This window comes from Pipistrellus kuhlii, unplaced genomic scaffold (assembly GCF_014108245.1).
Source record: "Pipistrellus kuhlii isolate mPipKuh1 unplaced genomic scaffold, mPipKuh1.p scaffold_m20_p_44, whole genome shotgun sequence".
Lineage (NCBI taxonomy): Eukaryota > Metazoa > Chordata > Mammalia > Chiroptera > Vespertilionidae > Pipistrellus > Pipistrellus kuhlii.
In genome coordinates this window covers 1,934,427-1,962,384 of record NW_023425545.1, presented here as the reverse complement: position 1 = coordinate 1,962,384, position 27,958 = coordinate 1,934,427, and the positions used below count along the sequence as shown (strand labels likewise).

Here is a 27,958-nt window from a genome sequence, read left to right as displayed (position 1 = left end):
AGGGTTCTGGGGCCGAGCTGGGGGGAAGGGTGTGGGTGGGCCCCCTGAGCCCTGGGAGTGGGCTGTGGGTCCCAGGTGCTGAGTCAGGGCCCCCCTGGGCGCTGTTCCGCCCGCATCACCCCGCGCCCGGGCCTCGGGCGATTGGGGCGGCTGCGGGCGCGGCCCGGGGCCGGGCGGGGGGTCGCGGGGAGGGGCCAGGTGCGCAGCGCCGAGCCCCCGCGCCCGGCACAACAAAAGCGGGGTTTGGGGGAGGGCCGCGCGGCGGGGGGCGGGGCCTCGGGGGCCCTCGAACCCCATTGGCCGGCGGCGCGCCCCGAGCGCTATAAAGCCGGCGCGGCCGCTCCCGCGGCGCACACGGCCCCGGAGGCGGACGAGGACCGGACCCGCGCCGCGCCGCGCCTCGCCGCGCCTCGCCGCCCCCATCCTTTCTTCTCCGCCCCGCGGCCGCTCCCGCGCCGTCCCCGCGCCTCCCCGGGACCCCGCCGGGAAAGTTTGTGCGGCGAGTGCGGCCGGGCGAGGAGGGCGCCCCGGGAGCGCAGCCAGACCGCGCGCCCCACCCGCCAGGAGGGAGCGCCCCGACCCGGGCGGCGGCCCAGCCCCTCCCGCCCCCGGCCCGCGCCCCCGGCCGCCATGGGCGCCGCGGCCCGCAGCCTGCCGCTCGCGCTCGGCCTCCTGCTGCTGGGGCCGCTGCTCCGCCGGGCCGACGCCTGCAGCTGCTCCCCGGTGCACCCGCAACAGGCGTTTTGCAACGCGGATGTAGGTAAGGACGGGGCCCCCCGGGTTCGTGGGGACCCCGCCGCCGCCTGCGCCCCGGGGGGGAGGGGGGCCCGGCGCCGCCCCGGCCCCGGCCCCAGCGCCCGCGCCGGCCCTGCAAGTTGACGCCAGAACCGCACTTTCCTCCCCGCCTCCTCCCCTCCCTCCGCCGCGATGCCTCCCGACGCCTCCCGACCTCAAAATTCCTCCGAAATTCCGCTGCCGCTCCGGCCGGAGCGGGGAGCTGGGAGCCGGGGAGCCAGGCCCGGCCGGGTTGGCAGGCGGAGCGGCCCGGGGTGCCAGCGCGGGGGCGGGGAGCGGGGACGCGGCGGGGCGAGGCGGGCGAGTGCGCTGGAGGGAGCCCGGCCGGCGGCGGGAGGCCCGGGTCCAGGAAGAAACTTTCTCTCGGACACGGCGGGGGCCGCCTCTGGGCGGGGCTGGGTGGGGTGGCTTTCTGCCTGGGCCTCTCCCACCGGCCCATTTGGGGGCTGGATGATGGGGGTTTGGTGCGGATGGACGTCCCTCCCCGGGGCTGGCCAGGCGGCATTGCACCAGGGCTGGGCAGGAAGGAGGGTCCTTGAGTCGATGGCCACTGGGGACCACTTTCCGGACACCCACAAAAGCTAGGGATTAGTGACGAGAGGCGGGGCAGCTGGGGGGAGGGGTCATGCCCCCAGGACTCCTTGCCCTTCAGAGAGGGGCGCTAGCGAGGGAGGAACCCAGGCATTTGGCCAGGGAGGGGCATGGCACTGGGGGTGGGGAGGGACCAGTGGGCACCCTGAGGAACCCTGACGCCTCCATCCGGGTCTGCAGGCCTCACAGCCCCCGCAGAGGTCAGCCAGGCCGTCCTGGGCACCACAGGTGGCCTGCTGCTCCCACCCACTCTCAACAGGTGTATCTCCCACTGCTCCACCCAGCTACCCCGCACCCTGATCCAGGCCAGAGGGGTGCCCCAGGCTGCCTCAGCTGCTCAGACCCCACGCTGGCTTTTCTGGGTTCTCCCTCCTCCACCCCCCCTGGATATCCACACCACCGGAGCTCCCTGCGCACCCCAGCTTCTCTGCTGCCTGGCCTGGGAGGTTCAGCTCTCCCACCTGGGCGCCCTGACTCAGGGCCCCTGGGCTGGCTGGGGCTGTGCTTGAGGAGCAGTTTGCACACAGTCTGATCTGGAGAAGTCGGTCTGTTTGGGGTCCAGCATGATTTGAGGGGGAGCCTGGATCAGCCTTCCCACGGGGTGTCCCCTGGGACCAAGGCCTGTCCAGGCCCCTTGACGGAGAGAGAAGCCATGTTTGTGAGCTGAGGGGCGGGGGGCAGCCAGGCTGAGGCTGGGCTCCGGGAGCGGAGTGGGAGGGGCTGGGCCTAGGGACCCCTGAGCTTCACCAGCCTGGGTGCTTGGGGTTTGGAGCCTGGGCCGCCAGGGGCCGGAGTGGGACCTGCAGGATATTCGGGCTCCCCTCCTTGCTTTGTGTGCGACTCTCCTTTCCTCCTGCGTTTGTGTCCAAATCGTCGCACCAGACTCATCCCGCAGCTAAAATGCTCAGCCCCGGCCCTCGCCCCAGCCGGGGGCCTGCAGATGAAGCTGGAGCTGGGCGGCTGAGCCCTGAGGGTTAGGTGCCTGGGGCGGGAGGGGGTGGGGAACCCGCAGACACCAGCAGGAACAGCTTCTCCGAGCTCAGGTCTGACATCTAGGTGGGCAGGCCCGGCGCGAGGGAGGGCTGGGCACCGGCCTCCGCTCCGGGCACCGGCTCCGCGGCCATCCTGGGCCCGTGGGCGCATCACTGCCCCCCTGCTCCGCCTCCCCCGGCGACATCCCTGGTGTGTGTGCCCGCGCGCCCCTTCCTTCGGGCACCGTCACTGCGTTAGGGCCACCCACGCCAGCATGACCTCATCTTCCCTCGCTCACATCTGCAAAGACCCCGCTTCCAAATAAGGCCGGTCTGGTCGGGCGGGAGCTGTACCGGGAGCAATCTGAGCCCCTCCCGTCTGCCGGCGTGTCCCACACTCAGCCCTCCGGGCTCAGGCAGCGCGGGGTGCAGAGCAGGGCAGCCCCACGCGGGCCCTGGGCGGCCTGGAGTGACCTCCCAGAGAAGGCACTTCTCCTTTAAGGGGCCCAGGTTCTCCGTGTCCTCCGACCCCCACTCTGGTTGAGAGCAGAACTGCCTGGGGTTGAGCGTGGACCTAGGAACCAGGAGGCCACGGTTCGATTCCCGGTCAGGGCACAGGCCCGGGTTGTGGGCTCCATCTCAGTGGATTGCTGTTTCTCTCTCCCTCTCCCTTCCTCTCTGAAATCAATAAAAACATTAAAAATAAATGAAGGTCACTCAGGCCTGGGTCCCCAGACCTCAGCTTTTGTCGTTTCAAAGCAGCACAGGTGATACTGTGCCACGAGAGCTGTGGCCCCGGGGTCTGGGGTGGGGGGAGGGTGTGGTCTGTCCCCTAGGGGTGCTGAAGGCACGCAGGCTGGCAGGTTGGCTGGTTACGTGGCTCTGTATCTGCCAGTGGCCAAGGCCAAGTCACAGGCTGCTGCCGGAGGCTCTGTGGAAGCCCCCCCTCCCCCCCAGTTCTGGCAGGAAGGACGGCGACTGCAGCTGTCAATGGTTCAGGGCCAAGTGCTTTGAATCGCATCCCGCCGTTCCTGTTGTTAACTCGGCTAATGCTTGGTTCTTATCCCCGTTTTACAGGTGATCAGACTGAGGCCCAGGTTGTTAGGGACTTGCAGACAGAGTGAGAGGACTGTTGCAAAGCGAGAGGAGCCGGGCCCACGCTGGCTTGGCTGGGGGTGGGTGGGGGCCCCTGGGGAGCGGATGGTGAGGGTGCGGGGTCCCTGGGGAGCGGATGGTGAGGGTGCGGGGTCCCTGGGGAGCGGATGGTGAGGGTGGGGGCCCCTGGGGAACGGATGGTGAGGGTGCAGGGTCCCTGGGGAGCGGATGGTGAGGGTGCGGGGTCCCTGGGGAGCGGATGGTGAGGGTGCGGGGCCCCTGGGGAGCGGATGGTGAGGGTGCGGGGTCCCTGGGGAGCGGATGGTGAGGGTGCGGGGTCCCTGGGGAGCGGATGGTGAGGGTGGGGGCCCCTGGGGAACGGATGGTGAGGGTGCGGGGTCCCTGGGGAGCGGATGGTGAGGGTGCGGGGTCCCTGGGGAGCGGATGGTGAGGGTGCGGGGTCCCTGGGGAGCGGATGGTGAGGGTGGGGGCCCCTGGGGAACGGATGGTGAGGGTGCAGGGTCCCTGGGGAGCGGATGGTGAGGGTGCGGGTCTGGGCAGGGAGGCTCCTGAGGCTGGCTTCGTGTGTGAGGCGCTCCGGCCCTTGGCGATGGGCTGAATGCTCGGAGCTCTGTCCTGACGGCAGGACACGGAGCCGTGGTCTCACACCATGTGGTGGGTCCATGTTCATGGCCGAGGAGAATGTCGGAGTCACGGGCACAGCTGTGAGGCGCTTTTGACAAACGCCAACAGGCCACAGCCAGGCCGGGACCAGCACCGGCCACCCCGCCCTCTGCTGCCTCCTGGCCCCTCCCGTGGGGAGGCCCCGTCTGGTGTGAGGGGACGATCCCCAGCTCCGTGTGCGCTGCGGACAGCGGAGCGTGTCCGTGGCTTTCCAGGCGGCGGGAGAGCCGGAGGTCGGTGTCTGCGCTGCTTTCTCTGAATTCTCGGGTGCCCGCCAGCAGGGAAGATCTGAGGCCTCAGGGCTGGCGTGGAGAGCCGGGGGCGGCTCCCTGCAGATGAGAGGCAGGCCCGGCTTTTTGTCTGCTCTGCTGGGGGTCGCGCCCGCCGTGCAGGTCCCCTTTCCGTGTCCAAGTCCGTGGTCGTGGGTGCGGTCAGGCTCCACGCGGAGGACGGGCTGGGTCTGCCCGTCTGTCTGTCAGGAGGCGCAGGAGGTGGGTTTCTGCCGGGGCCTCGGCGCCTCTGTCCTCCAGCTCCTCACCAGGGCGGACACGTGACGCCCCGGGCCTCCTGACCTTGGCCGGCCCTCAGGGCTTGGCAGACCGCCCGCCTCGCCGCCCGCCGTGGTAAACAAGGTCCTGCTGGGAGGCTGCAGCCGCTGCTGGCTCCAGCTCCCGCTCCCACTGCATGGAGCCCAGAGGCTCAGGCCCCCCAAAGGCTCAGATCCCCCCCAGAGGCCCAGCCCTCCCCCTCCAGAGGCCCAGGCCCCTCCTAGAGCCCCAGACCCCTAGGCCCTCCAGAGCCCCAGAACCGAATGGCTGCTCTCTGGTCCTTTAGGAAAACTTGCCTGGGCCGAGTCCCAAGGATGACCCAGCTTCCTGGACAGCTCCCCTCGCCCCTGCTCACCCGCTCCCCGCTGTCCAGAGCAGGGGGACCGGGGAGAAATGATAGCTGTGGGCACCCTTCCCCACACAGACCCCAAAGGTGCAGCGACTCTGCCCCCTCTCCGGGCTCTGGCGCCCAAGCACCATGGCCGAGAGCTCCCCGGGCAGCCCCGCCAGGCAGGCACCTTCCCGGACTCGGCTCAGCCGGGGGCACTGCGCCGGCCGCCGAGGCCCCTCCGGAGAGAAAGCCCTTTCCCCGCTGAGCGTCCGCTGGGCCGGAGGAGGAGGTGGCGGACACGGCCATCCACCGCAGCCGCGGGGCAGGGGGCCGGACGCCATCGAGGCCCCGGGAGCTCTGGGCGGTGCTGCCGTGTTGTCCCCGCCAGAGTGGGCCCTTGCTGGGGGGTGGCCGCTGCAGACCGGGCGGGGGGCGGAGGGGGCAGTGTTCTCCGGGCAAGGAGCAGGCACAGACCGGCGTCTCAGGCCAAGAGGAGGGACCCGACCGACACGGGGGGGTGGACTTAGGCCGAGACCTCCCGGGGGCATGCCTTCTGCCCCATGGGGGTCAGGGCCACGTGACCTTGCCGCGGCCCCTCTGGCCCCAGGGGCAGGCTCTGCTCCAGGGTCCGCGCCTCGGGGCCGCCACGCCCTCGGTGTCCACCGCAGCCCGGTTCCTGCCGGGGGCTCTGGGGAAGCTGGCCTTGAGATGGATTTGCTCTGCCTTCTTGGGGTCCACAGGCTGCTCCCCCAATTACATTTTTTTTTTTTTTTTAGAAAAACATTGATTTTTTACAGAGAGGAAGGGAGGGGGATAGAGAACTAGAAACATCGATGAGAGAGAAACATCCATCGGCTGCCTCCTGCACACTCCCTACCGGGGGTGTGCCCACAACCAAGGCACATGCCCTTGACGGGAATAGAACCTGGGACCTTTCAGTCAGCAGGCCGACGCTCTATCCACTGAGCCACACCGGTTAGGGCCCCAATTACGTTTGCTAATGGGCAGCTTGGTGGAGGCTGTCCCTCGCCCGAGACACAGGTCAGGCGTGGTCTGTCTTTGGTGTAGGAGGGTGGGCCACGTGGCGGGGGCGGGGGAAGGCGGGCCAGTCCCGTCCTCCGCCTCCTGTGGGCTCCCCGTCCCCTAGCTGAGGGAACTGAGGGGGACAGGTGCTCTCCCTGCGGGAGAAGAGGAGACAAGCTCTGACCTTGAAAGGCGCCGGCTCAGAGGAGCGCCCCCGCCCCCCCCCCCCCCCCCCCCGTGAGGTGCCCGCTGCGGGAGCCGAGTCCTTAGGACTGGTGGACCCCAACAGGTGTCCTGAGGGGGCTGGCCCTCTGGCCGGCTCGTCCCTGCCCCTGACTTCACCCCTGCTCTGATGTCACAGCACAGCAGCTCCGCTGTTGCCATGGCAGCGGCCCGCCCGGTTCACCAGCTGGGCGGCCCAGGCTGCCAGAGGCGGTGGGAGCTGCGTTCCAGCCAGCCTGGGTCGGGGGCCCGGGCTGAGGCCCCGGTGTGTCCGCCCGCGCCGCTGCGGGGGTTCTCTGCGCCCAGCGGCCCGGTGAGGCGGCCGGGCTCCTCGATGGGGAGGGGCGGAGGGACTCTGACCCCGGCGGGGGCTGGAGCCTGTCAGGTCCGGGGACGCGGAGATGGACAGGGCAGACGGGTAGGAAGCCGCCCGTCGGCTCGGCCGTAAGTGGCCCACCTGGTAGCCCGGTGTCTCCCGGGGCGGGGCCGGGCCTGGTGTGCGTCTGTGAGCTGGTCCAGGAGGTGAGGTGACGTGAGCCCGGCTTGTCCCCGAGGCTCCCGCCGGGTGGGGAGATGGCCAGAGCGCCCCGAGCCGCGCCCGGATGTGGGGGAACCAGCTCAGGGCCTGGTGCGGACGCCTGTCCTGCCGTGGCCGCCCCCCCCCCCCAGCCCCCCGGTGATTCTGATGCAGCCGCCAGCACCCAGCCGGCTCCAGGTGCCGCCCGCCCCCAGCACCCAGCCGAGAGTCAGGAGGGGGCCGGAAGCGGAGCTCTGGGCAGCAGGCTGGGGGGCACAGCGTGTTTTAGAGGCTGGGGTCCCGGGAAAGGTTTTAAACGTTTCTGACGTTTGTTTTATCTGGGCTTGGCTTGGATGCCTCCAGTGATGGGTGTCTCACTACCTACCAACGCAGCCCAATGATTTCAGCACAGCCCCATAGAAAGCGCTTCTTTCCAGCCAGCCACTTCCTGCCTCTGATGTGCTCTCAGTGGTCTCGCTCCGTCATCTGGAGGCACGCACAGTAAGTACCCCCCTCCTCCTCAGACCGCTCGCCAGGCGTGTGGGTACGAGTGCTGGCCTCCCTATAGGTGAACGTTGCTATTATTTTTTTAATAATGTATTTTTTTATTTTATTTTATTTTATTTTATTTTATTTTACAGAGAGAAAGGGAAAGGGATAGAGAGAGAGAAACATCAGTCAGCTGCCTCCTGCACACCCCCCACTGGGATGTGCCTGCAAACAAGGTACATGCCCTTGACCGGAATCGAACCTGGGACCCTTCAGTCCATAGACTGAGGCTTTATCCACTGAGCCACACCGGTCAGGGCTGATGTTGCTATTACTGTGCCCGCCTTACAGATGAGCAAACTGAGGCACTGGCGTGAAGGAACGTACCTGGGTCACACAGCTTGCTGACACCCTCCGCCCTCCGGGCGAGCTGTCCGGACTCCATTCTCGCCTGCAGGCCCCTCCCAGCCGTTCTGACTTCCTCAGGGCGTTTCTTCCCAGGGCAGCTTTTCCATTCCGGCCCCGGCCCTGAGGCCACGGCCCCTCCTCCGGCCGCCCCGCTGCCTTTTCTGACTCCGGGAGGACACCGCGCTCTGTGCCCCGGGTTCTTGTCCGCGTGCGGAGGCACCGAAGTCTCATCTCCCGTGGATTTCTAACCAGGCTGATTTCTAGGCATCCCGGGAGGTGCATTCTGATCTTGAAATGCTCCCCCGACCCCATGACGCTGTATAACCGGGTGTTGCCAGATCCCGGCAGCTCTTACCTGTGCACAGTTGGCTAGACATGCGTCCGACGTCAGCCCTTGGCGGGTGGTCCGTCCTTTTTCTTCAACCCAAGTTGCGCTCCCCGTGTTCCCGTGCTCCGGCGCAGAGGGCCGGGCTGCGGGGAGCGGCTGCAGTCACACGAGGTGCGCGCTCTGGGCTGTTGTTACTGTTTCCGAAGGAAAACGGCGCCGGCCGCCGCCCGGCTGAGCGAGTGGGCCGAGGGCAGGCAGAGAGCTTCCCTGTTGCTGCTGAGGCGGGGGCGGGAGCGGGGCGGGAACGGGGGCGGGAACGGGGTGGGAACGGGGCGGGAACGGGGCTGGAACGCGGTGGCCGAAGGAGGAGCGGGGTCCGGTCTGGGCACTGGGGGGGGGGTGTGAGGGTGGGGGTGAGGAGGTGCCGTTTGAGGAAGAGGAACTGGGGAGTGCCGTTCAGGCTCCAGACCTGGGTGTGGGCATGTGAATGGCACGGAAGGGGTGTGAACCGTGACCTGCTGGACCAGCCCCAAGTGTGTGGGCAGGGGTGGCCCGCCAGGGAGAGGGTGAGCCGGGCGCGTTCCTGGGCGCCTCCCGCGGAGGCGGCCACGGGGCCGGCCTGGGGTGGGCCTGAGATCTGCATTTCAGCCAGCAGCTCGGGGCACGGGGCCGTGGCCTCCTGGTGTGGGTGCCGACGTCACGTAGCTGAATGGGGAGGGACTGGGGCTGTGGTGGGTCAGGTGTGGGTGTGGCCGGTCTGACTGGCAGTTCCTGAGGGGCTCAGCGGCTGGGGCGGGGGTGGGGGGAGAGCTGGCGAGGAGGGACAGATCCAGACGCGGGTACAGAGTGGACACCGTGTCCCGGCTTCGCTCTTGAGTGTGGTGCTCCATGGGAGCTCCGAGGCCACGGCATCTCACGGTGCCCAGGCCTGCCGGGCCGGAGCCAGAGCGGGCGCTCGGGAGGCCCGGCAGCACCGCTGGACCTCCTTTCCGGTGCAGGCAGACACTCGGAGGGGAGGGGTCTGTCGTGGATGCACCAGCCCCTTCGTGGCACCTGTCGGTCTCAGGAGGTCAGAGGTCAGGGGAGGACACATCCTGGCTCCCAGCTCTGACCTTCACCCTCACCAGCACTTATGGGCGGTTTGTTTTGTGTGCTTTTAAAAATAACATACTGTCATTGCTTTCAGAGAGGAAGGGGGAGGGGGAGTGAGGTAGAGAAACAACCACGATGGGAGAGTCCCTGATCCGCTGCCTCCTGCACGTCCCCCTCCTGGGGGTCTGGCCTGCAGCTCAGGCGCGCACCCTTCCCGGGAATGGAACTGTGACCTCCTGGTTCCTAGGCGGACGCTCCACCCCGGGGCCACGCCGGCCGGGCTCAGCTGTGGTTTCAGCAGCCGTGCCAGGGGCCTGGCGTCACGGCTCACTGTAGCTCCAGGCAGCCCTTCCCTCGTGACGGCTGACCTTGAACGTCCACGCCTGGCTTGGCGCGCACCTGTCTTCTTTGCTGAAAGGCCGTTTCCATCTTGGCCGTGGGGAGCGGCTGCTTGTGCTCCGAGCGCGTGTCCGGGGGCCGGTCTCGGCGTGTGTGTGATTCGTGGCGTTGCCTCCCAGCCGGCCCCGTGTTGTTCCGGGTCAGGGACGGCGTCTGAAACGTGAAGGTCATTCAGGCCGGCGGGTGCCTGGGTGCTGGGTGCTCGGTTGACCCAGCTGTGGCTGACCCGGCTGTGGAGGGCACTGCCGCTCCCTCCTGGGAGGCCCTGGCCCACGCCGGTTGCTGTTGTGTGAGGGGCGTGGCCCTGCCTCTGGGGACATAAGCGTCTGGAATCTTCTTTCTCACACGGGGATGGCCAGCGGAGCCAGCAGCGTTTTTCGGGGGGAACTGGGATCCCCTGCGGCCCCCTTTCGGTGCTGTCAGAACCTGGGTGCTGTGTCCGTGAGCCCCCCCCTCCCCTCATGGTGGCGGGAGGCCTCCTGGCGTCGGACTTGAGCCACTCTGCAGGAGACCCGCCTCGCGGGTCACAGCCCTGGACTGACCTGAGCGGCAGAGGGCCTGTCTCTGCCGCCTGCCAGCTGTGTGATCCAGGTTCCCCTGCCTCAGTTTCCCCACCTGTGAACCCAGAGTGACAGTCGCTCCTCACCTCAGAGGTTACCACACAGAAGTGCCCGGAGCGGGCTGCAGTCACCGTGGCGGCTCCTTGGTTGAGCTGGGGCCCCTGGGGGCCTCCCGGGTTCTGCTCCATGGCTCAGCCCCCGCCCCCCCCCCCAGACCAAGTGAGGGCCCAGGGAGCCCCTCCTTAGCCCCAGGCGGGCGAACGCACCCTCCCCTGGGCGGGCCTGAGCCCGTGGTCCTTCTGCTGCCCAAGAGCCCTCCTCGGAGGATTCCACGAGCAGAGGGCTGGGAGCCATGACAACAGGAGTAACCCAGCTTAGTCTCCTCTCTGATTGGTTGGCATCGGGTTCTAGTACCAAACGTGCACACACGCAGACTCACCTGCATGCACACATGTACACACACATGTACACACATGCACTCCCATTCCCCCACACACACCTGCACAGGTCTCCCCAACTCCCTGCGCGCACACACACACACACACACACACACGCACACACACCCTGAGTAGCTAGCTGCTTCCCCTCCACTCCATTCTCCTTTATTTTTTTGTAAAGAATCTTTATTGGTTTCAGAGAGGGAGAGGGAGAGAGACAGAAACACCAACACCAGTGAGGAGGGAGAGGCATGGATTGGCTGCCTCCTGCATCACCCCAGTTGGGGATGGAGCCCACAACCCGAACATGCGCCCTGACCGGGAATTGAACCATGACCTCCTGGTTCATAGGTTGACGCGTAAGCCCTGGGCCACACGGCCGGGCCCTCCCTCCACGTGTGAGTAACTCTCCCTCCCGAAGGCCCTTTGACCGGCCCACCTGGTTGAAGACGGTGCCCGCCGGGACCGTGGGGAGGTGTGCAGCACAGACACGGAGACCGAGCGCAGGCCCGGGGGCAGGTGTGGGGGAGGGAGCGGCAGGGGCTCCTCGGCCTGGCCCCCCTCACCCCGAGCCCCTGTGCCTTGTCCCCAGGGCCTTGCTCGCGCTCCGGGCAGTGGCGAGCACCCCCCTGCCCTCACGGGCCTGACGTGGACCGGCCGTGGCCTCTGTGGCTCCTCGGGCCCCCGCTCCCACCAGCGTCCCTCTGATGCCATGGCCGCCAAGACCCCCCACGTGAAACGGGGGGCGGAGAGAGCCGCCCACCAGAGCCCCCATCCCGACGACCAAGCCCTGCTCCTGAGGCCGAATCACAAGCTGCTGCCGGTCCGAGAGCGGGGCCGCCCGGCCGTGCAGAGGCGGCCGGACCCGGGGCCGTGGCGGAGCCCGCCTCCGCAGCACTGGGCCGCCGCGCAGTGGCCCGGCCGGCAGGACGGCCGCCAGCAGCGCGCCCGCGGCCCGGACCGGCCGCACCCGGCGCACCCGCCCGGCCCCGGGCGCTGCTGGCCCGCGGGGGCTCGGCCTGAGCCCCAGGGGCCGCCGGCACGGCGAGGGGCCGCCGGGCGGCCGCGGGCCCGGGAGAAGCAGAGAGCGGCCGGCCGGGGGGAGAAGCGCCGGCAGGAAGACCTGGTGCGGCTGCGGCCCCGGCCGCTCAAGTCCCGGAAGACGGCGGCGGGCGACGAGGAGAAGGGGGCCGGCAGGGCGGGGGGCCTGCCCCGCCTCGCCCCGGGGCCCCCCGAGAGGAGTAAAGGGAAGCGGGGGCCCTCGAAGACCTGCAGCGGCAGCCGCCGCCCCGAGCCGCGGGCGCCGGGAGACCTGGACGTGGGGGCGCTCTGGGCCGCGGCGGGCGGCATGCTCCTGGGCGACCGGGAGGAGGACGGCGCCCCCGCCGGGATGAGGGTGCCGGCGAGGTCGGCCCGCCTGCCTCCGGGCCCCTGGGGCCAGGAGGACGAGCTGGAGCCGCGGTGGCCGGGCGGCGGGGCCTGGGGCCGGGCCGCCTCGCCCCCGCCGTCCCCGCGCCCCCGCCGTGAGGGCAGCCGGTGGAAGCGGGAGCTGGAGTCGGTCTTCCGGGAGCTGTTCAGCACCAACCGGAAGCTGAAGACGCACCTGAACCGCTACCTGGAGTCCCAGTCGGGCACGGACACCTGCCCCAGCGAGAAGCGGGCGGCGGACCCGCTCACGGAGCTGGGCCTGGGCCCCGCGGCGCCCGCCGCCCGCCCCGCGGCGCCCAGCGCCAACCTGAAGGAGCTGCTGCGCCAGCTCAAGGACCGGCAGTACCTGCGGATGGTGGAGCCCCTGTTTGCGGACGCGGGGGGCCTGGCTCCGCACCCCGAAGAGGAGGCCCTGCCCTGGTGCAGCCTGCCGCCCCTGCATGAGCCGCCCAGGCCCGACCCGCTCCTGCCGCAGCTCCCCCCGCAGGCTCTGGCGGGCAGGGCCGGCCCAGCGGCCTGGCCGAGGCAGAGCCCGGAGCAGAGGTGGCGGCCGCAGCTGGTGGAGGTGCACGAGGTCCCGCAGCTGAGCTGGGAAGCCCTGGGCACGCCCCTGGGGGCGCCAGGAGAGGAGACGGAGATGACGGAGACGGAGCCGGAGCTGCGGGCCCTGACCAGACCTCACCCCGCTCACCTCCCGGGGTGCACCCCTCTGCGCCTGGAGGAGCCTCGGGGATGTGCGCGCGGCACCCCCGCCCCCGCCCCGTCCCCGCCGGCCGCCAGCAGCGAGGAGGAGGAGGAGGACGATGACCGTGGGCACAGCCAGATGATCCGTGACCTCCAAGAGCAGATTCTAGAGCAAAGCAAGTCGCACAAGCAGTTTCTCGACCAAGCCCGGCGGCGCCTGAAGGAGTTCCAGAGCGAATGCTAGCGAGCGCACCGGGGCAATACAGCACTGAGCTCTGTGCCAACCGACCGCGTGGTGAGGCGGACCTGTGTTGGCGTCGCCGGCCCGTTACATGCTCTTGACCGGAATCGAACCCGGGACCCTTCAGTCCTCAGGCCAACCCTCTATCCACTGAGCCACACCGGTTTCGGCTGGTGACATTCTTGTAGTGAATATTACTAAAGTTGGAGGAAGCAGAGAGAGGGAGGAGGAGGAGGAAGAGGAGGAGGGAGACAGAGAAAGGAAAATGGGTCCCAGCCACTTGCACTAGGGCGTGACCCTCCGGGCTGCCGCTGGTGGGAACCCGGGTGTCTGGTCAGTACACACACACACACACACACACACACACCCCGCCCCGCTTTACCTCTGACTCCGCTGCCATGGAACCCCACACTGGGACACGGGGCGGGGCTGGGGACTGGGACAGGGGGACAAACATTTCCCATGAAGAGCCTGAGAGGAGCTAGTTTTGGGGCTCGGCTCCACACCCCGCGCGGGCGGCAACAGTGGGCGGGCGGCCTGAGTGCCAGGAAGAACTGGTTTACAAAGACATGGGCTGGACATGGCTGGGAGCCGCAGCCTGCTGACCCCGGACCAGCCTATCGGGAGACGGTGCCCGCCCCCTACTCCGAGGTCCCCCTGGATCGCACACCCTCACCAGGACACGCATTGTCTGTGAGCGGCCTCATCGCCTGTAGACAAACCGGGAAGAGCCCTGAGCCCCCGGGCACACCCGTGCACGCCTGACACCCGGGCACACCTGGGCACACCCGAGCACGTCCTGTGGGACCCGGGCTGCCGGCTACAGAGCGGCTTCTGCCTGTGACGTCCCTCCCTGCTGCTCCCCGGGTGCAGGCCTGCTTCCCCACGGGGCTCCCATTCCACCAGGCACGTGGACACGCATGCGCGCGCGCGCGCACGTACACACACACACAGCATGGAGCACGGAGCTATTGTGTTCACTTGTGTTTGAGCTTCGTGAAAAGGCCGTGATGTCACGTGTCCTGGGCCTCGGGACAGCCACTTCCTCCATGTCACACGTGGCTGCCGCCTCCTGCCCCACGTGACGCCCGGAGCCTTCTTCCCGGGGTCCCAGCTTCTCTGCCGAGTCTTTCCCCCAACGAGAACGGGGTCCCAGCTTCTCTGCCGAGTCTTTCCCCCAACGAGAACGGCACCCCTAAAGCCTCTGGGGCCGGAGCGCATGGGCCGTTCCGAGCGCCACGCTGGGCCGAGGCCGAAGGTCGGGGGCTCCTTTTTTCCATCTTCACCTTTTTAAATTCCCCGGAGTGCGTGGGCTGGATCTTCCCATTTCTCCTTGTTTCATGGAGGCAGGTGCTGCCCAGTCTCCGGGGTCACGGGGTGCACACACTGGCCACCCCGCACTCGGTCCCGGTGGAGGGGACGAGGTGGCCCTGGTGAGAGGCACCGGCAGGTCCGGTGACTGAACGGGGTTGTCCCCGAGGAACCCTGAGGAGAACCCAAGCCCCCACACTGGCCCCTGGGGGGCAGCCAGCCTCCTGAGGCGGTGTGAGTTCTGGTGTTTGGTGGTGTGGGCGAGGCCCCTCCCAGCGGCCCCCGCTCCATCCTGGGGTGCCGCTGTCCGGCTTTCCCCTGGCCGTGGGGAGAGCGGGCTGCAGAGCACTCGTGTGGCCGGGAGGGCTGCGAGGGGGTGGCTGCGGGCTGAGGCTCAGCCCCGTGTTAGAAGCCTCCGTGTGGGTGGCCCTGGGCCCGGGTGCTGTGGGGTCACCGGGTGTAAGCCGCAGCCGCCGGCACCCAAACACTGAGTCACGAGGCACCTCACACGGCCTGGAAGCCCGCCCGGGTGGGTTATTTTTGTTCCCAATTTCAAAGGTAAAGTTTGTGGCCCCTGCACCGTAGGGGAGAGCGCCCCTTCGGAGCTAAAAGGGGATGTGGGGGGCGGGCAGCGCGACGGTGCGGGCTGACTCACCTCTGCCCGGCAGGCCCGCCCTCAGAAGGCGGTGTTGGGATCGGACGTGACCCCGAGTTCCGGTACTGCCGTAGTGTGAGTGCGCGTCCGGAACCTCAGACACGTAATGAAGGGAAGAGGAGACGTTCAGAGCTGCGGGCCTGGGCGCCTCCGACCCGATCGTCCTCCCGGGAGCAGGCGGCACCCTGTCTCTGCACACAGCACGCCCCCGCGGCACCCTGCAGACGGGGTGTCTGGCCGGCCCTGCCCAGGCTGGAGACGGGGGTGGGGTGAGGCGCTGCTGGGCTGTCGGGCACCCCACACCCCCCCGCTGAGGCTTATCTGCAGAGCTGAGCGGCGAGGGCCAGAGAGAGCCATGGGCACCAGCGCCCTGCAAGGTGGACGCTGGGCCTCGGCCTCCACATCCCCGTGTCTGTCTCCTGCCGGAGACGCCTCAGAGCCAGGCGCACAGTGCGTGTGTGGCTCCGTCCCCGAACGAGGCCGCTTGGGGAGCGCAGAGCTGCCGAGGGCACAGCCACCCTGGCTGCGCGGGCAGGACCTGGGCTGCTGCTGCCCCTTCGCTCCGAGCCGCCCGCCCTGCCTCTCCGGCCCTCCCAGCCTGTGGTGGAGGGGGAGGAGGGGGGAGAGGGTGGAGGGGAGGGGGGGAAGGGGAGGAGGGCAGGCCCTGTGCAGCCCCCCTGCCACGGCGCCCGCCCGCCCGCCCGCCGCCGCTGCAGGCTTGTGGCTCGCAGGGCCGAGGGGCCGGGCTTGGCGAAGAGGGAACGCAGCCCCCACAAAGCCGCTCTGTTCTCGCAGCCCCTCCCCGGCCGGTGCATTTTTCTCCCATGATTCAGCAGCACGTGAACGGCAGGGCTGAGCCCCTGGCTGCGGGCATGTGACCAAGGCCTGTGGCATAAGGTCCCGCTGGGCCCATGGGGAGAAGGGCGGAGGGTGCCGGGCTGGGGTCGGGGTCCTGCCAGGGCCCCGGGGGGGGGGGGGCGGAGGGGGGCATGGGCTGTGGACCGTTTCCTCCGGCTCCAAGGTCAGGGCTGGGGAGCACAGGGATGGGAGAGCTGGTCTCCATGGAGACGGACATCCCGTGGACGGCCCTGGGCAGACTGGCAGGCCCCAGGGGCCAGGCTCACAGGCAGCGGGGCTGGGGCCGCACCAGGCGCCCTCCCTGCCCCCCCCCCCCCCCCCCCGCTCTGAGCAGTTCCTGTTCTGGCATTCCTGCCCCTGACCGGGGTCACTCCGGCCAGCCTTGCCCTCGCCCGGACGGGCACGGCCCTGCCCGAGCTGGGGACGTGGTCGGTTCCTGAGGACGGGAGGGTGCGGGCCCTGAGGGGGTGTGGCCTCTCGCAGCCGCTGTAGGGACCTCGGTTCCCCCTGCCCAGGGCTGTTTCTAATTACCGAGCGACAGCCCCTTTTTCCGCATTTCCCTAAAAGGAGTGGGCTCGGAGGCCTGCTCCACCGCGGCCGAGGGGGCTGGGGGAGGCCGGGAGAGCTGGGGGAGTCCCCCGCCCCCCCACACACACACTGCGGGCACCTGGACGTGGGGCTGGGTGGGCAGTGGGGCTGCAGGGGCAGACGGGGCCGGTGGGGCCGGAGCCTCCCTCGGACTCGGCACCGAGCCAGCACTGACGTCATGCCCTCCTGTGACATCTCCGGGCTGCTCGGCCGCACCCGTTCCTCCTGCCCCGTGGGTCTGCGGTCTGCGGGCACAGGCCCCTCTCCAGGCCCCGGCCCTCCGGCCCGGGGCAGCCCCCTGCTCGCGAAGCAGACGCGGGCCCACGGGAGGGTGCACCGTGTCTGCTGTGCCCCCCCATGCCCTCGGCGGTGAGCCAGGCACAGGCCAGCGGCTCAGGGTCCTCCGTCTCCGAGGGCAGGGACCCTCCCCGGTGGCAGCGGAGCTGGGTGCAGGCATGGGGGCCCGGCACCCTGCGGTTAGAGGGCGGATGTCTCCTCCCGGTGCCCTCGGGGGAGCGGAGGCAGAAGCATGGAGCCTTCCTGCTCCCCCAGGACCCCAGTAGGGTGCCTACTGGGGAGCCCAGCCCCCCGCCAGCCTGGAGCGCACGGGGGCTGGTTCCCACCGTTTGAACGCCTCCGACACGACTGGCACGTCCTTCTACCCAGAGGCACAGGAGTGGCCACATGACGGACGAGGCCAGGCGCGATGCCACCTGCCCCCACTGCCCCTAGGACACACGCATGCTCTGCGGGCACCGGCCATCTGCCCCCAGGAAACACTCATGCTCCGCGGGCACCGGCCACCTGCCCCAGGACACACGCATGCTCCGCGGGCACCGGCCACCTGCCCCCAGGACACACGCATGCTCCGCGGGCACCGGCCTCCTGCCCCAGGACACGCATGCTCTGCGGGCACCGGCCTCCTGCCCCAGGACACACGCATGCTCTGCGGGCACCGGCCGGCCACGCGGCGGCTCCCGCGCTCAAACCAGGCCCCAGCGTGCCAGCCAGCGGTCACTCCGGTCGCTGCGGGGGATGACCCGCCCTCCCAACCTCCCTCTCTTGATGGGGCCAGTAGGGTCTTTGGCAAACGTGCTGGCCAGTCCCCCAGGTTCCTCCCACAGGGAGTAACACGGCGCCAGGGCCCTCATGGGGGAGCCGCCGGGCACTTCCCCGGAGCTGTGGGCAAAGCCAAGAGCACGTGTCGCGTCCCTCTGGAGGCCTGGGGGAGGGGGAGGGGGGGCCGGGACGTGCCCTCTGCTGGCCCCGAGCCACCCGGCCCGTCTGAGTCAGGGCCCGGGCTCTGACCTCGCAGGAGACGGATGTTTTTCCGAATCCTGAGATTCTCGCACCTCATCTGGGCAACCCTGTGACTTTCCCTCCGCCAGGCTCTGCCTCCGGGCGGGGGGGCAGGGTTTGGAGCCGAGGGCCAGGGCCCAGGCCGTGGCACCGCATGGCACGCGTGCATGCCCAGGGCCCTCCCGTCCTCGGGGGTGGCAGCCAAGCCGGAGCCGGAGCCGGAGCCGCCCGGGAAAGGCCCCAGGCAGCACCTGCACGGGGCCCGGGTGTTCCAAGATGAGGAGAGTTCACCCCGGGCCCTCCGTGCCTCTCAGAGGCAGCTCTCCGTCCGGCCCCCGAGAGTGCACACGGCTTGTAGGGGTGCAGCAGGGTCAGAGGTGTTGGGAGGGGCGGGAGCGGACCCCGAGGTTTCCCCAAACGTCCTCGCTGCCCCCTCGCCGTCCCCTGCCCCTCGTGACGGTGGAGACAGCCTGGCCTGCCCGTCTCCCCAGGGGCCCTGCGGCCACTCGCTCTGCCCGTGACGCTGACTTTCCGGCCTCCCCGCCCACGGCTGGCGGCGGGGTTGTTTGTGCAGCTCGGGGAGGAAGTGGCGTCATGCGGCCCGGGTGGGGGCGGGGCTGTGCGGTCCAGCAGCCGGCATCTGGCGGGAATTCGTCAGCCCGCGGGTCACCCTGGCCCCAGCCCAGCTGCTGGGCGGCCGGCGGCCGGGAAAGAAGGAAGCAGCAGCGAAATCTGAGCGGCCGGCGGTCTCCCTCCTGCTCCCTCTGCCTCCTGCAGAGCAGCCGCTGCGGGGCCAGCATCAGGCCCAGCACACAGTAGGTGTTCAGTAAACACGAGTCTAGGCCTGGGGTTTAATTTTTAAAAATATGTTTTTATTGATTTCAGAGAGGGAGAGGGAAACATCCACGATGAGAGAGTCATTGGCCGGCTGCCTCCTGCCCGTCCCGCACCCCAGCCGTGTGCCTTTGGAACTGTGACCTCCTGGTTCATGGTGACACTCAGCCACTGAGCCACACTGGCCGGACTCCCCATTGATGTTTCTCTCTTCCCCCTCCCGCTTCTCTGAAACCAGTAAAAACAAGGGAGAGGCAGAGGGCCTGGCTCCAGCGAGACTCCCGCAGCCCCGGCAAATGCCTTCCGGACCCGGGGGGCACCCGTCCTGCCGGCGCCAGGGGTCGACGGGGGCAGCACTGGGGGTGGCAGGGAGATGCAGAGCTTTGGAAACGGACCCACCCAGGCCCACCAAAGCAGCGGCAGCAGCTGCAGGCGGGCACCAGATTGCAAAGCGTTTCCTGTTTTGGACGCGGGCAGCGGGCAGCCGAGGTGGATGGGGGAGTCAGGAGGGCCGTGACCACAAGCCCCTGGTGCTGGTGGGGAAGACGCCGGACGACGGCTGCTTCCCAGGAACAAGCCCTCGGGGGCGGCCCGGGCGGCGTCTCCCAGCCGAGGCCTCGCGGGCTGGGCTGGCCCCGGCTGGGCCCGCCATGGCTCGGCTCCCGCAGAGGAAATAGAATGGGGCTGGGCCTGGGCGGGCTCCGGCCCCAGGCTGAGATGTAGAGGGCACTTGGGGTCCTGAGACCTGAGTCTGCCTGGGGGTGGGGGTGGGGCGGGGGCAGGACGCCCGTCTGCACGAACACACCCTTACGCCAGCGACCTGCAGGGCCGCGTGTCGCCGGGCGGAGCTGAGAGCCGTGAGGACGGTTGGTGGCACCAGCCGATGCGCCTGGGAATGCCCCGTGGCTGCGTGAGCCCTGGTCCCCGAGTTGTCGGGCTACGGGGAGCGGCCGAGTGCTGGCCTAATTGCCTCGCTGCTGCCCCTTCTGGTGCCGTCCGTCCGTCCGTCCGTCCGCCTGCCCCCTCACGTCCGCGTCCTGTGCTTTGCAGTGATCAGGGCCAAGGTGGTGAGCGAGAAGGAGGTGGGCTCCGGTGAGGATGTCTACGGCAACCCCATCAAGAGGATCCAGTACGAGATCAAGCAGATCAAGGTGAGGAGGGGGCGGGGGGACGTCAGAGTGAGGAGACGACGCAGAGTGCGTCCACCCCGATCCGGATGCCCCCACCGCCCACCCCGACGGGAGGCGCCCTCCCGCTGGGCCTGCCCGCAGCCAGCTGTCCCAGGAACGCAGTCTGGGCCCCAAGCACCCGGCGGAGTGGTGCCCCTTGACCAGGAAATGCCAGGGGAGCTGATTGGACGTGCTGTGGCCCCACCCCCGGATTATTTTGAACCGGGTTCTCTCCATTTCGATGGGGGTGGGCCTGGAGCCCACATGCCGCCCCCTTTCTTTGCACCCAGCTTCCCTGGGGCTGCACCCCAAAACGGGGTGGAGCCAGCGTCCTCAGTCCCACTGCCGTCCTGTCCCTGCCTGTGACCGCCCCCGGCGTGGCTTTCTCACGTCCTGCTGGGGGGCCTCTCTGCCTGGCCCCCCCTGAGCCTGGAAGCGTGCAGGGCGGGGCGGGGGTCCTCCGTGCAGGTCAGTCCCTGGAGACCGCCAGTCCCCGCAGACATCCCGAAATGACCCCCTGGTGGCGGCCCGAGGCGCGCCCTCCGGGGGCATTAGCGCGGCCTGTGGGCAGCAGCCACGCCGAGCGAGGAGTGACCCCGAGGAGTCGCCCGCAGAGGGAACGGGTGTGCTGTCCGCCCCCGGGCACGTGCTGGGGTGCCCGGCCACTCGCTGACCCGGGCCGCCTCGTCTTCCCAGATGTTCAAGGGGCCTGACCGGGACATCGAGTTCATCTACACGGCCCCCTCCTCCGCCATCTGCGGGGTCTCGCTGGACGTCGGAGGCAAGAAGGAGTATCTCATCGCAGGTGCGCGCCGCGCGGACACGGCGAGGGGCGGGGCGGGGGCGCTGGGCGGGGCCTCGGCGCTGGGCGGGGCCTCCGGGCTGTCCTGCCTTCTCTTTCTTCCTCCTGTTTGTTTACTAGCAGCCGGGCTCAGTCCTCCCAGCGGTGGCGGCTTGCCTCGGCCCTCCCTCGCAGCCCCGACTGCACCCGGAAGGTCCTTAGGCCACCGGTCTAATTAGCATATTACCCTCTTATCGTTGTAGATTGACTTTAGAGAGAGAGAGAAAGGAGGGGGAACGAGGTTGCTTTGTTGTCCCACTATGTGTGCATATTCATTGGTTGCTTCTTGTTTGTGCCCTGACCCGGAACTGAACCCCAAACCTTGGTGTTTGGGGTGCCTTTCCCAGGGAGAATTTCTGGTGCACGGTCCCCTCCCGCCTCCCCCGGGCACCCCTTCCCCTTCTCACACAGTGGCACCTGGAGTTCGATGGGAAGCAGCAGTGACCAGGAGGGGCCGGGAGGTCGGGCGGAGACAAAGGGGCCTGGGAGGTTGCTGGGGGCCTCCAGGCTGGGCCGGGGGACAGGAGTGGTGGTGATGGGGGGAACCTCGGTTGGAATCTGTCTGTGTGATTGTGCACCCGCATCTCCGTGGTGCATCGTGGGCAAAGCCACAGCACATGCATGAACTGTTGTCACCGTTTCTGAGGGAGGGGGAGGGCTGTGGCCTGTCCGGTCCCCCCTCCCGCCGGCGCCCACGCCCGGCACCTGCCTGAGTTTCCTTCTGCTCACTGAGACGGGCTCCTCTCCTCGGACGATGGAGGTTCCGACCATCCTCGCGGCTTTAGGAGCCTCTGCTATTGGTGGGCAGCCTCCCTGCGATGTAACCCGCACCCCTCAGTTCTCCCATAGACGGCGTGTGACTGGTTTTGGCGTTGATGGGGCTGTGCAGCCACCCCCGAGTCGAAGTGTTGTACCCCCGCTCTTGCCCCCCCCAAACCCCTTGCCGTTGCCCAGCTACACCCGTCCTGCCTCCCCATTCATCCTCGGGGGGTGGGCGGTGTTGCTGCGTGGACGTGTTGGCACCGCTCCGGCGGACACCAGCCGTGGAATCGCGAGACAGATGGTGACTCTGTTTATCGTTCGAGGAGCCGCCAGACGGCTGCCCGCGGCAGCTGCGCCGGCTTCCCTCCCGGCTCGGCTATTTTCACAGGGGAAGCGCCATCCCACGGAGCGGGGGTGGGGGACACATCGGGATGCAGCGATCGGAGGCCGAGGGGCCGCCGTGGCAGGGAGGCGGCGAGGCTGCTGGTGCGCCGGCACAGTGCAGGCGTCCCCGCGGCCTTAGGGGCCCGGCCCGCGCAGCCTGCGCCCAGGACAGCGGAGGCAATTCATCGTCACTCACGTCTCCTTTTCGGTTACTTTTATGATGCGCTCCAGAGAGAAGAGAAAGAGGCTAAGCCTCCCGGGGTGCAGGGAGCTTGCTGCTGTGGCCAGTCGGCAGCCACTGGTTTGCGGGCCCTCGGTGCTGCTCCTCTCTGAGCTGCTCCTTCTCTGTGCTGCTCCCTCTGTGCTGCTTCCTCTCGGTGCTGCTCCCTCTCGGTGCTGCTCCCTCTCGGTGCTGCTCCCTCTCAGTGCTGCTCCTTCTCTGTGCTGCTTCCTCTCGGTGCTGCTCCCTCTCTGAGCTGCTCCTTCTCTGTGCTGCTCCCTCTCGGTGCTGCTCCCTCTCGGTGCTGCTCCCTCTCGGTGCTGCTTTCTCTCGGTGCTGCTCCCTCTCGGTGCTGCTCCTTCTCAGTGCTGCTCCCTCTCGGTGCTGCTCCCTCTGTGAGCTGCTCCTTTGTGCTGCTCCTTCTCTGTGCTGCTCCCTCTCTGTGCTGCTCCTCTTGGTGCTGCTCCCTGAGGACCCACACAATGAAGCGAGGGGCAGAGCCGGGGTGCAGGCTCCATCTCTGCTGGGTCGGGGTGTGGACAGGAGGCACCGTCGGCGTGTTTCTCTCCTATGGGTGATTCTCTCTGTCGCTCCCCCGCCTTCCACTGTCTCTAAAACTTAACGGAGCCCGGGCCTGGGTGGCGCAGTCAGTTGAACGTTGTCCCGTGCAGGAGAAGTCTACTGTTCCATTCCTGGTCAGGGCCCCGGGTGGCAGGCTCCCCCCAGGAGGCAGCTGATGTCTGTTTCTCTCCCTCTCCCTCTCCCTCCCTTCCTCCTCTCCTCTTTCTCCCTCTCCCTCTCCCTCTCCCTCTCCCTCTCCCTCTCCCTCTCCCTCTCCCTCTCCCTCTCCCTCTCCCTCTCCCTCTCTCTCTCTCTCTCTCCTCTCTCCCTCTCTCTCTCTCTCCCTCTCTCCCTCTCTCCCTCTCTCCCTCTCTCCCTCTCTCTCTCCCTCTCCCTCCCTTCCTCCTCTCCTCTTTCTCCCTCTCCCTCTCCCTCTCCCTCTCTCTCTCTCTCTCTCTCTCCCCCTCTTTCTCCCTCTCCTCTCCCTCTCCCTCTCCCTCTCCTCTCTCCCTCTCCTTCCTCTCTCTCTCTCTCTCTCTCTCTCTCCTCTCTCTCCTCTCTCCCTCTCTCCCTCTCTCCCTCTCTCCCTCTCTCCCTCTCTCCCTCTCTCTCTCCCTCTCTCTCTCCCTCTCTCTCTCCCTCTCTCTCTCCCTCTCTCTCTCCCTCTCCCTCTCTCTCTCCCTTCCTCTCTCTCTAGACATCAATAACAACATTTAGAAAATGAAAGTGACTGGGAAAATATCCTTGGGTGAGGAGTAACCAAAAACAAAAATAAGATGAGCGCCTGAGAGGTCGCACCGCCCTCTAGGGGCTGTCTGCCCAAGCTGCAGGGTTGCAGGCGCTGGTGAAGGAGGCAGTGGTGTGACCTTGGTCTGCACACTTGCCTGTTCTGGAATCCTGTGTGCCCTTTGCCAACCCGACCCCGTCCCTGGCTCAGTGGCCGCCCCGGGTGAAACCGGCGAGGACCTGCTAAAGCAGAGGTTCTGAACCTCTCTCTCCCGGAGCCGGGGGCTCCCCAGGCATCACGGGGAGCAGCCCCTGGCGCACTGGCTGCCGCCGGGGAGTGACCCCATGGCCGGGCAGCCCGCCCCCTTCAGGGCTGGGGACTCCCCGTCACCTGTCAAGTTGGACACGCATGTTTGGGGCCCCTCAGAGAACCGGCCCTGTGGTTTTCTCCCCCAGTCCTCTCCAGCCCCACAGGAAGAATAAACACGCAACCCTCAGCTACAAATTGTAATGGATTCCTGTGTTTCTGCACCCAAGACAGACTTCGCTTATTGTTAATCGCAGACGCGCATAGAGTGTTATAGCAGGTGCTCGAGCCAGGCATGCCCACGCAAGTCTTTTTATTTTTTTTATTTCTTATATTATATATATGTATGTATATATATATATATGTAATTGATTTTTTACAGAGAGGAAGGGAGGGGGATAGAGAGAAACATCGATGAGAGAGAAACATCAATCGGCTGCCTCCTGCACACCCCCTACTGGCAATGTGTCCGCAACCAAGGTGCATGCCCTTGACCGGAATCAATCCTTGGGACTCTTTAGTCTAGGGGTGTCGAACTCAATCAGAGAAGGGGCCAAAATCTAAAATCCAGCCTAAATCGCGGGCCGAATGGTTTACTGAACAGTCATAAACTGTCATTGTGATGGAAACGCAGCGGAGTGCAGTGATGACAGCGCGGTGCGGGCCACATTGCAAGGCCTGGCGGGACGGATTTGGCCCGCGGGCCTTGTGTTTGACACATGTGCTTTAGTCTGCAGGCCAATGCTCTATTCACTGAGCCAAATCGGTTAGGGCTTTTATTTTTTTTTTAAATATGTTTTTATTAATTTCAGAGGTGAATGGAGGACAGAGAGAGAAACATCGATGGTGAGAGAGAAGCAATGATGGGCCGCCTCCAGCACGCCCCACCCGGGGGAGCGAGCCCACACCCCGGGCCTGTGCCCTGACCGGGAATCGAACCCTGACCTCCTGGTTCATAGGTCACTCGACCACCGAGCCACACAGCTAGGGCACGACTCTGCCCTCCGCCCATAGCACTGTCAGAATGACACTCCGTGCCCGGCCACACCGGCTGCTGAGGGGCAGGAGGGAGCCGGCGGCGTGCCCGTGCTGAGCTCGGCAGCCCCCTCTCTCCCCAGGAAAGTCCGACGGGGACGGCAAGATGCACATCACGCTCTGTGACTTCATTGTGCCCTGGGACACCCTGAGCACCACGCAGAAGAAGAGCCTGAACCACAGGTACCAGATGGGCTGCGAGTGCAAGGTGAGCCGCCGCCTCCGGGCGCACGCCAGGCTTTCTCCCCTGGCTTTCCCGCCTCCCCGTGCCCAGGGCCTCCCAGCGCCCAGGGCCCCGACTCAGCTCAGGACTCCGGGAGGTGTGGCGCCCAGGGCCTCCCCGCGTCCAGGGCCTCCCCGCGCCCAGGGCCCTGACTCAGCTCAGGACTCCGGGAGGTGTGGCCTTCCCGCGCCCAGGGCCTCCCCGCGCCCAGGGCCTCCCCGTGCCCAGGGCCCTGACTCAGCTCAGGACTCCGTAGGTGTGGCCTCCCCGCGGGTGAGGCCGTCGGTGGGGACAGAGCCCTGAGGCGCGCCTCTGCCGAGGGGGGTCCCTGCCGAATGACCGCAGCTTCCGGGAGGAGCAGTTTGGGGGAGAATGGGGGCCCTGGGTATTTTCTGCCGGGAGGAATGTCAGCACTTGTTCCATGATGGCCTGGTTACAGCTCTGCAGCGTCCCAGCCATTTTCACGCGTGGGCCCTGGTGAGCGTGGGCCCTGGTGAACGTGGGCCCTGGTGAGCGTGGGCCCTGGTGAGCGTGGGGGCCAGACACCCAGCCCCCTTCTCACTAAGTGGCCAGAGGTGGTGCTGTACAGCGAGAGCGTCGCCAACACTCTTTAAAAAACGTTTTAAATACATTTTTATTGGATTCAGAGAGGAAGGGGGAGGGAGAGAGAAAGAAACATCCATGATGAGAGAGAATCCTGGACCGGCTGCCGCCTGCTGCCCCCTCCTGGGGATCAAGGCCCCAACCAGGGCCTGTGCCCTGACCGGGAATCGAACCCTGACCTCCTGGCTCATAGGTAGACGCTCAGCCTCTGGGCCCGCGGTTGTTGCTGGGACTCACCTCCCCCCGGAGGGCGGGCTCAGGCAGGGCTGCTGTGCCGGGTGCAGAGAAGGCAGACCAGCCGCCCAGCGTGGAGGCGCGCCGTGGCGGGGGTCCTGACGGAGTCCCCCTTCCCGCCCCCAGATCACACGCTGCCCCATGATCCCCTGCTACATCTCCTCCGTGGACGAGTGCCTGTGGATGGACTGGGTGACGGAGAAGAGCATCAACGGGCACCAGGCCAAGTTCTTCGCCTGCATCAAGAGGAACGACGGCTCCTGCGCCTGGTACCGCGGGGCGGCGCCGCCCAAGCAGGAGTTCCTGGACATCCAGGACCCGTAGCCGCCCGCCGCCGCCCGGAGGCGCCGAGCGCAGGGCCCGCCCCTGGAAACCGCATGAATAAACCGTCCTCCAACGGGTCCACGTCCGTGTCATTCTCCCCTAGCTCCCTGTGCGCGGCTGCGTCCTGGGGGAGAGGCGGGTCCCCCCTGCGCCCCCGCCCGGCTCTGCCGCCCGGCCTCCGCCCTGGCTGCGGGCAGGGGGACCCGGCTCCCTCCCAGGCCCAGCCTGGTGCTGCCACAGACGCTGAGCGGGCAGCACCCCGGGGTCCCTCCCCGGCCTGGCCGAGGCAGAGCCTGGACGTGTGCATTTTGCAGAAACTTGAGGGTCTTAGCAAGACTGTGTAGCAGGTCTACCAGGTCCCTCCCTCCCCCGCACAGGGGCGTGTCCCTCGTTTCTTGCAGCTTCCGCACCTCTGGCCCTGGGGTGTCATCCCCACCCCTGGCCGGTGCCCCCCGCCCCCCAGGCTCCCCAGCTGACCTCGGGCTCCCACGCCAGCGACTCCTGTATTCCGGAGCAGCTTGGTCTGGAAGGAGCCCCGATTACTCTCCGGCATCCACGGAATTCCAGGGGGACCTCCCCCTCCCCAGGGCTGAGGCGATGTGAGAGGAACAGGCCATGGCCTTGCCCCTGCCCTCCCTCTCCAGCCCTGAGAGGCGTGAGACGCTCTGCCCTGAGATCAGGTCGGGGGGCTCTTGGCTGCTCTTGGTTTGTCCTTGAGCTTCTGAGGTCCCTCAGGCCTCCCCTCCCCTCCCGGCATCGGTGTCTGGACGGAGTTGCACAGACTGGCTTTGCGGGGCCCGTGGCCGGAGCTCCTGTGCCGTCTGTGTCCCTTCCTGGGGACAGGAGAGCGGGGTGCCCCGCCCGCGGGTGCGGGCTGTGCCTGCTTTCTGCGGGGACGCTGTCTGGTGAGGGCCCAAGGGCGGCGGCAGGCGGCTCCGGGGAAACACCGCCCTCCCGGGCCCCGGGCCTGCGGCCGGTGTGAGAGACGCCTCTTTTTTCTACAGACGAGTTCTCAGACCGCAAGCAAATCGAGGTGCAGGTGTACCCCCCTCTGCCGATTTCCCTTCTGTTCCCAACATGTCTCCGTTAGGAACCTCCGTCAGAGGGAACTCGGGGCCCGTTTGTCCCCTGAGCATGGTTTTCTGATGCCGGCATGAGGGGGTGACACGGCAGAACTCTGCTCGTCAGAATAAAGAGAATCCTCTTACTCCTGCTTGCTTTGTAAACACACCCTGTCCTAAAGTGACCGTGCACGTTAGACGAACATACACCCACACACGCACAGTGCACGCGTGCGCACACACCGCGAAGCAGGTCTGCTGGCCCCCGAGCAGCCACCGTCTTCAGCCCACTCTGCTCTGCGGTGACCCCTGTGCCCCTACAAGGCCCCCGTCTCCCCGGGGGCTGCCGGGGACCTGGTCAGCACAGACTCGGATGACCCCCTTTTTGGGACAGACGGCGAGGTCCCGCCTGGCCGCCCCCCCCCCCCCAGGGCGCTCGTGCTGTGCGGTGCTGAGGTCCGTCGGGACGGACCAGCCCTGGGGTCGCAGTGTGACCAGAGCGCCGCCCAGTGTCCGGTGTGACACTGACTCCCGCTCCCGCTGGCTCAGCCTGCCGGTTTGTCTCTGACCCAGGGTGGCCGTGTGGCCGCTCCTGTGCGGAAGCATGTGCTGAGCGAGGCGCGGCCCTCCCCTCTTCCTCTGGTCCCAGTTATTGCCAAGGAAACGATCGAAGGCCCTCCTGTTTAACCCAGGCTCGTGGCCTGGTAGCCGTGCCCAGCGGGAAGACACCAGAAACCGGAAGGCAGTGGCTGGCGGCCCGGGTCCCGGCACAGCACATCCCGCAGCCATATGGCGGGCCCTCCCCTCGGCCGGTCACTCCGTCACGCTCTGCCCCGCGGTCTCCCTGCGAGCGGCTCACGCCGTTTAAATCAAGTTCCCGTTGTAGTCCTCCTCTGCTTGGTAACCGTGTGGGACTGGCTGCCCTGTGTCAAGCTCTGTGGACGCTGTGGGATTCTGTGTGTTTTTAAGGGACTCGTTGGGGGGCACTGTGTTTTTGCTGGGACAGGACCTTCCTGTGCTGGGAACGCGTGCGAGCCGAACGGACAGGCAGCCTGCGCATGTCCCCGATGCTTTGTACATTCCTGTGCGCGCTGGTCAGTGGCCAATAAACAGTATTATC

The 27,958-nt window shown here is 67.5% G+C and overlaps 2 protein-coding genes across 2 annotated transcripts; both read left to right on the top strand.

The window, feature by feature from the left end:
* The first annotated feature begins 349 nt into the window (after nt 1-349).
* TIMP2 (TIMP metallopeptidase inhibitor 2) lies at nt 350-27,958 on the top strand. The gene is made up of 5 exons (XM_036412361.2): nt 350-760; nt 19,439-19,539; nt 20,254-20,362; nt 24,477-24,601; nt 25,580-27,958. Exons 1-5 carry the CDS (start codon nt 631-633, stop codon nt 25,775-25,777), a joined length of 663 nt encoding a protein of 220 aa, XP_036268254.1. The 5' UTR covers nt 350-630; the 3' UTR covers nt 25,778-27,958.
* On the top strand, nt 5,904-13,985 carry CEP295NL (CEP295 N-terminal like). Its single transcript, XM_045572149.1, has 2 exons — nt 5,904-7,278; nt 11,083-13,985. The coding sequence occupies exon 2, from the start codon at nt 11,203-11,205 to the stop codon at nt 12,844-12,846; it is 1,644 nt and encodes a 547-aa protein (XP_045428105.1). The 5' UTR covers nt 5,904-7,278; nt 11,083-11,202; the 3' UTR covers nt 12,847-13,985.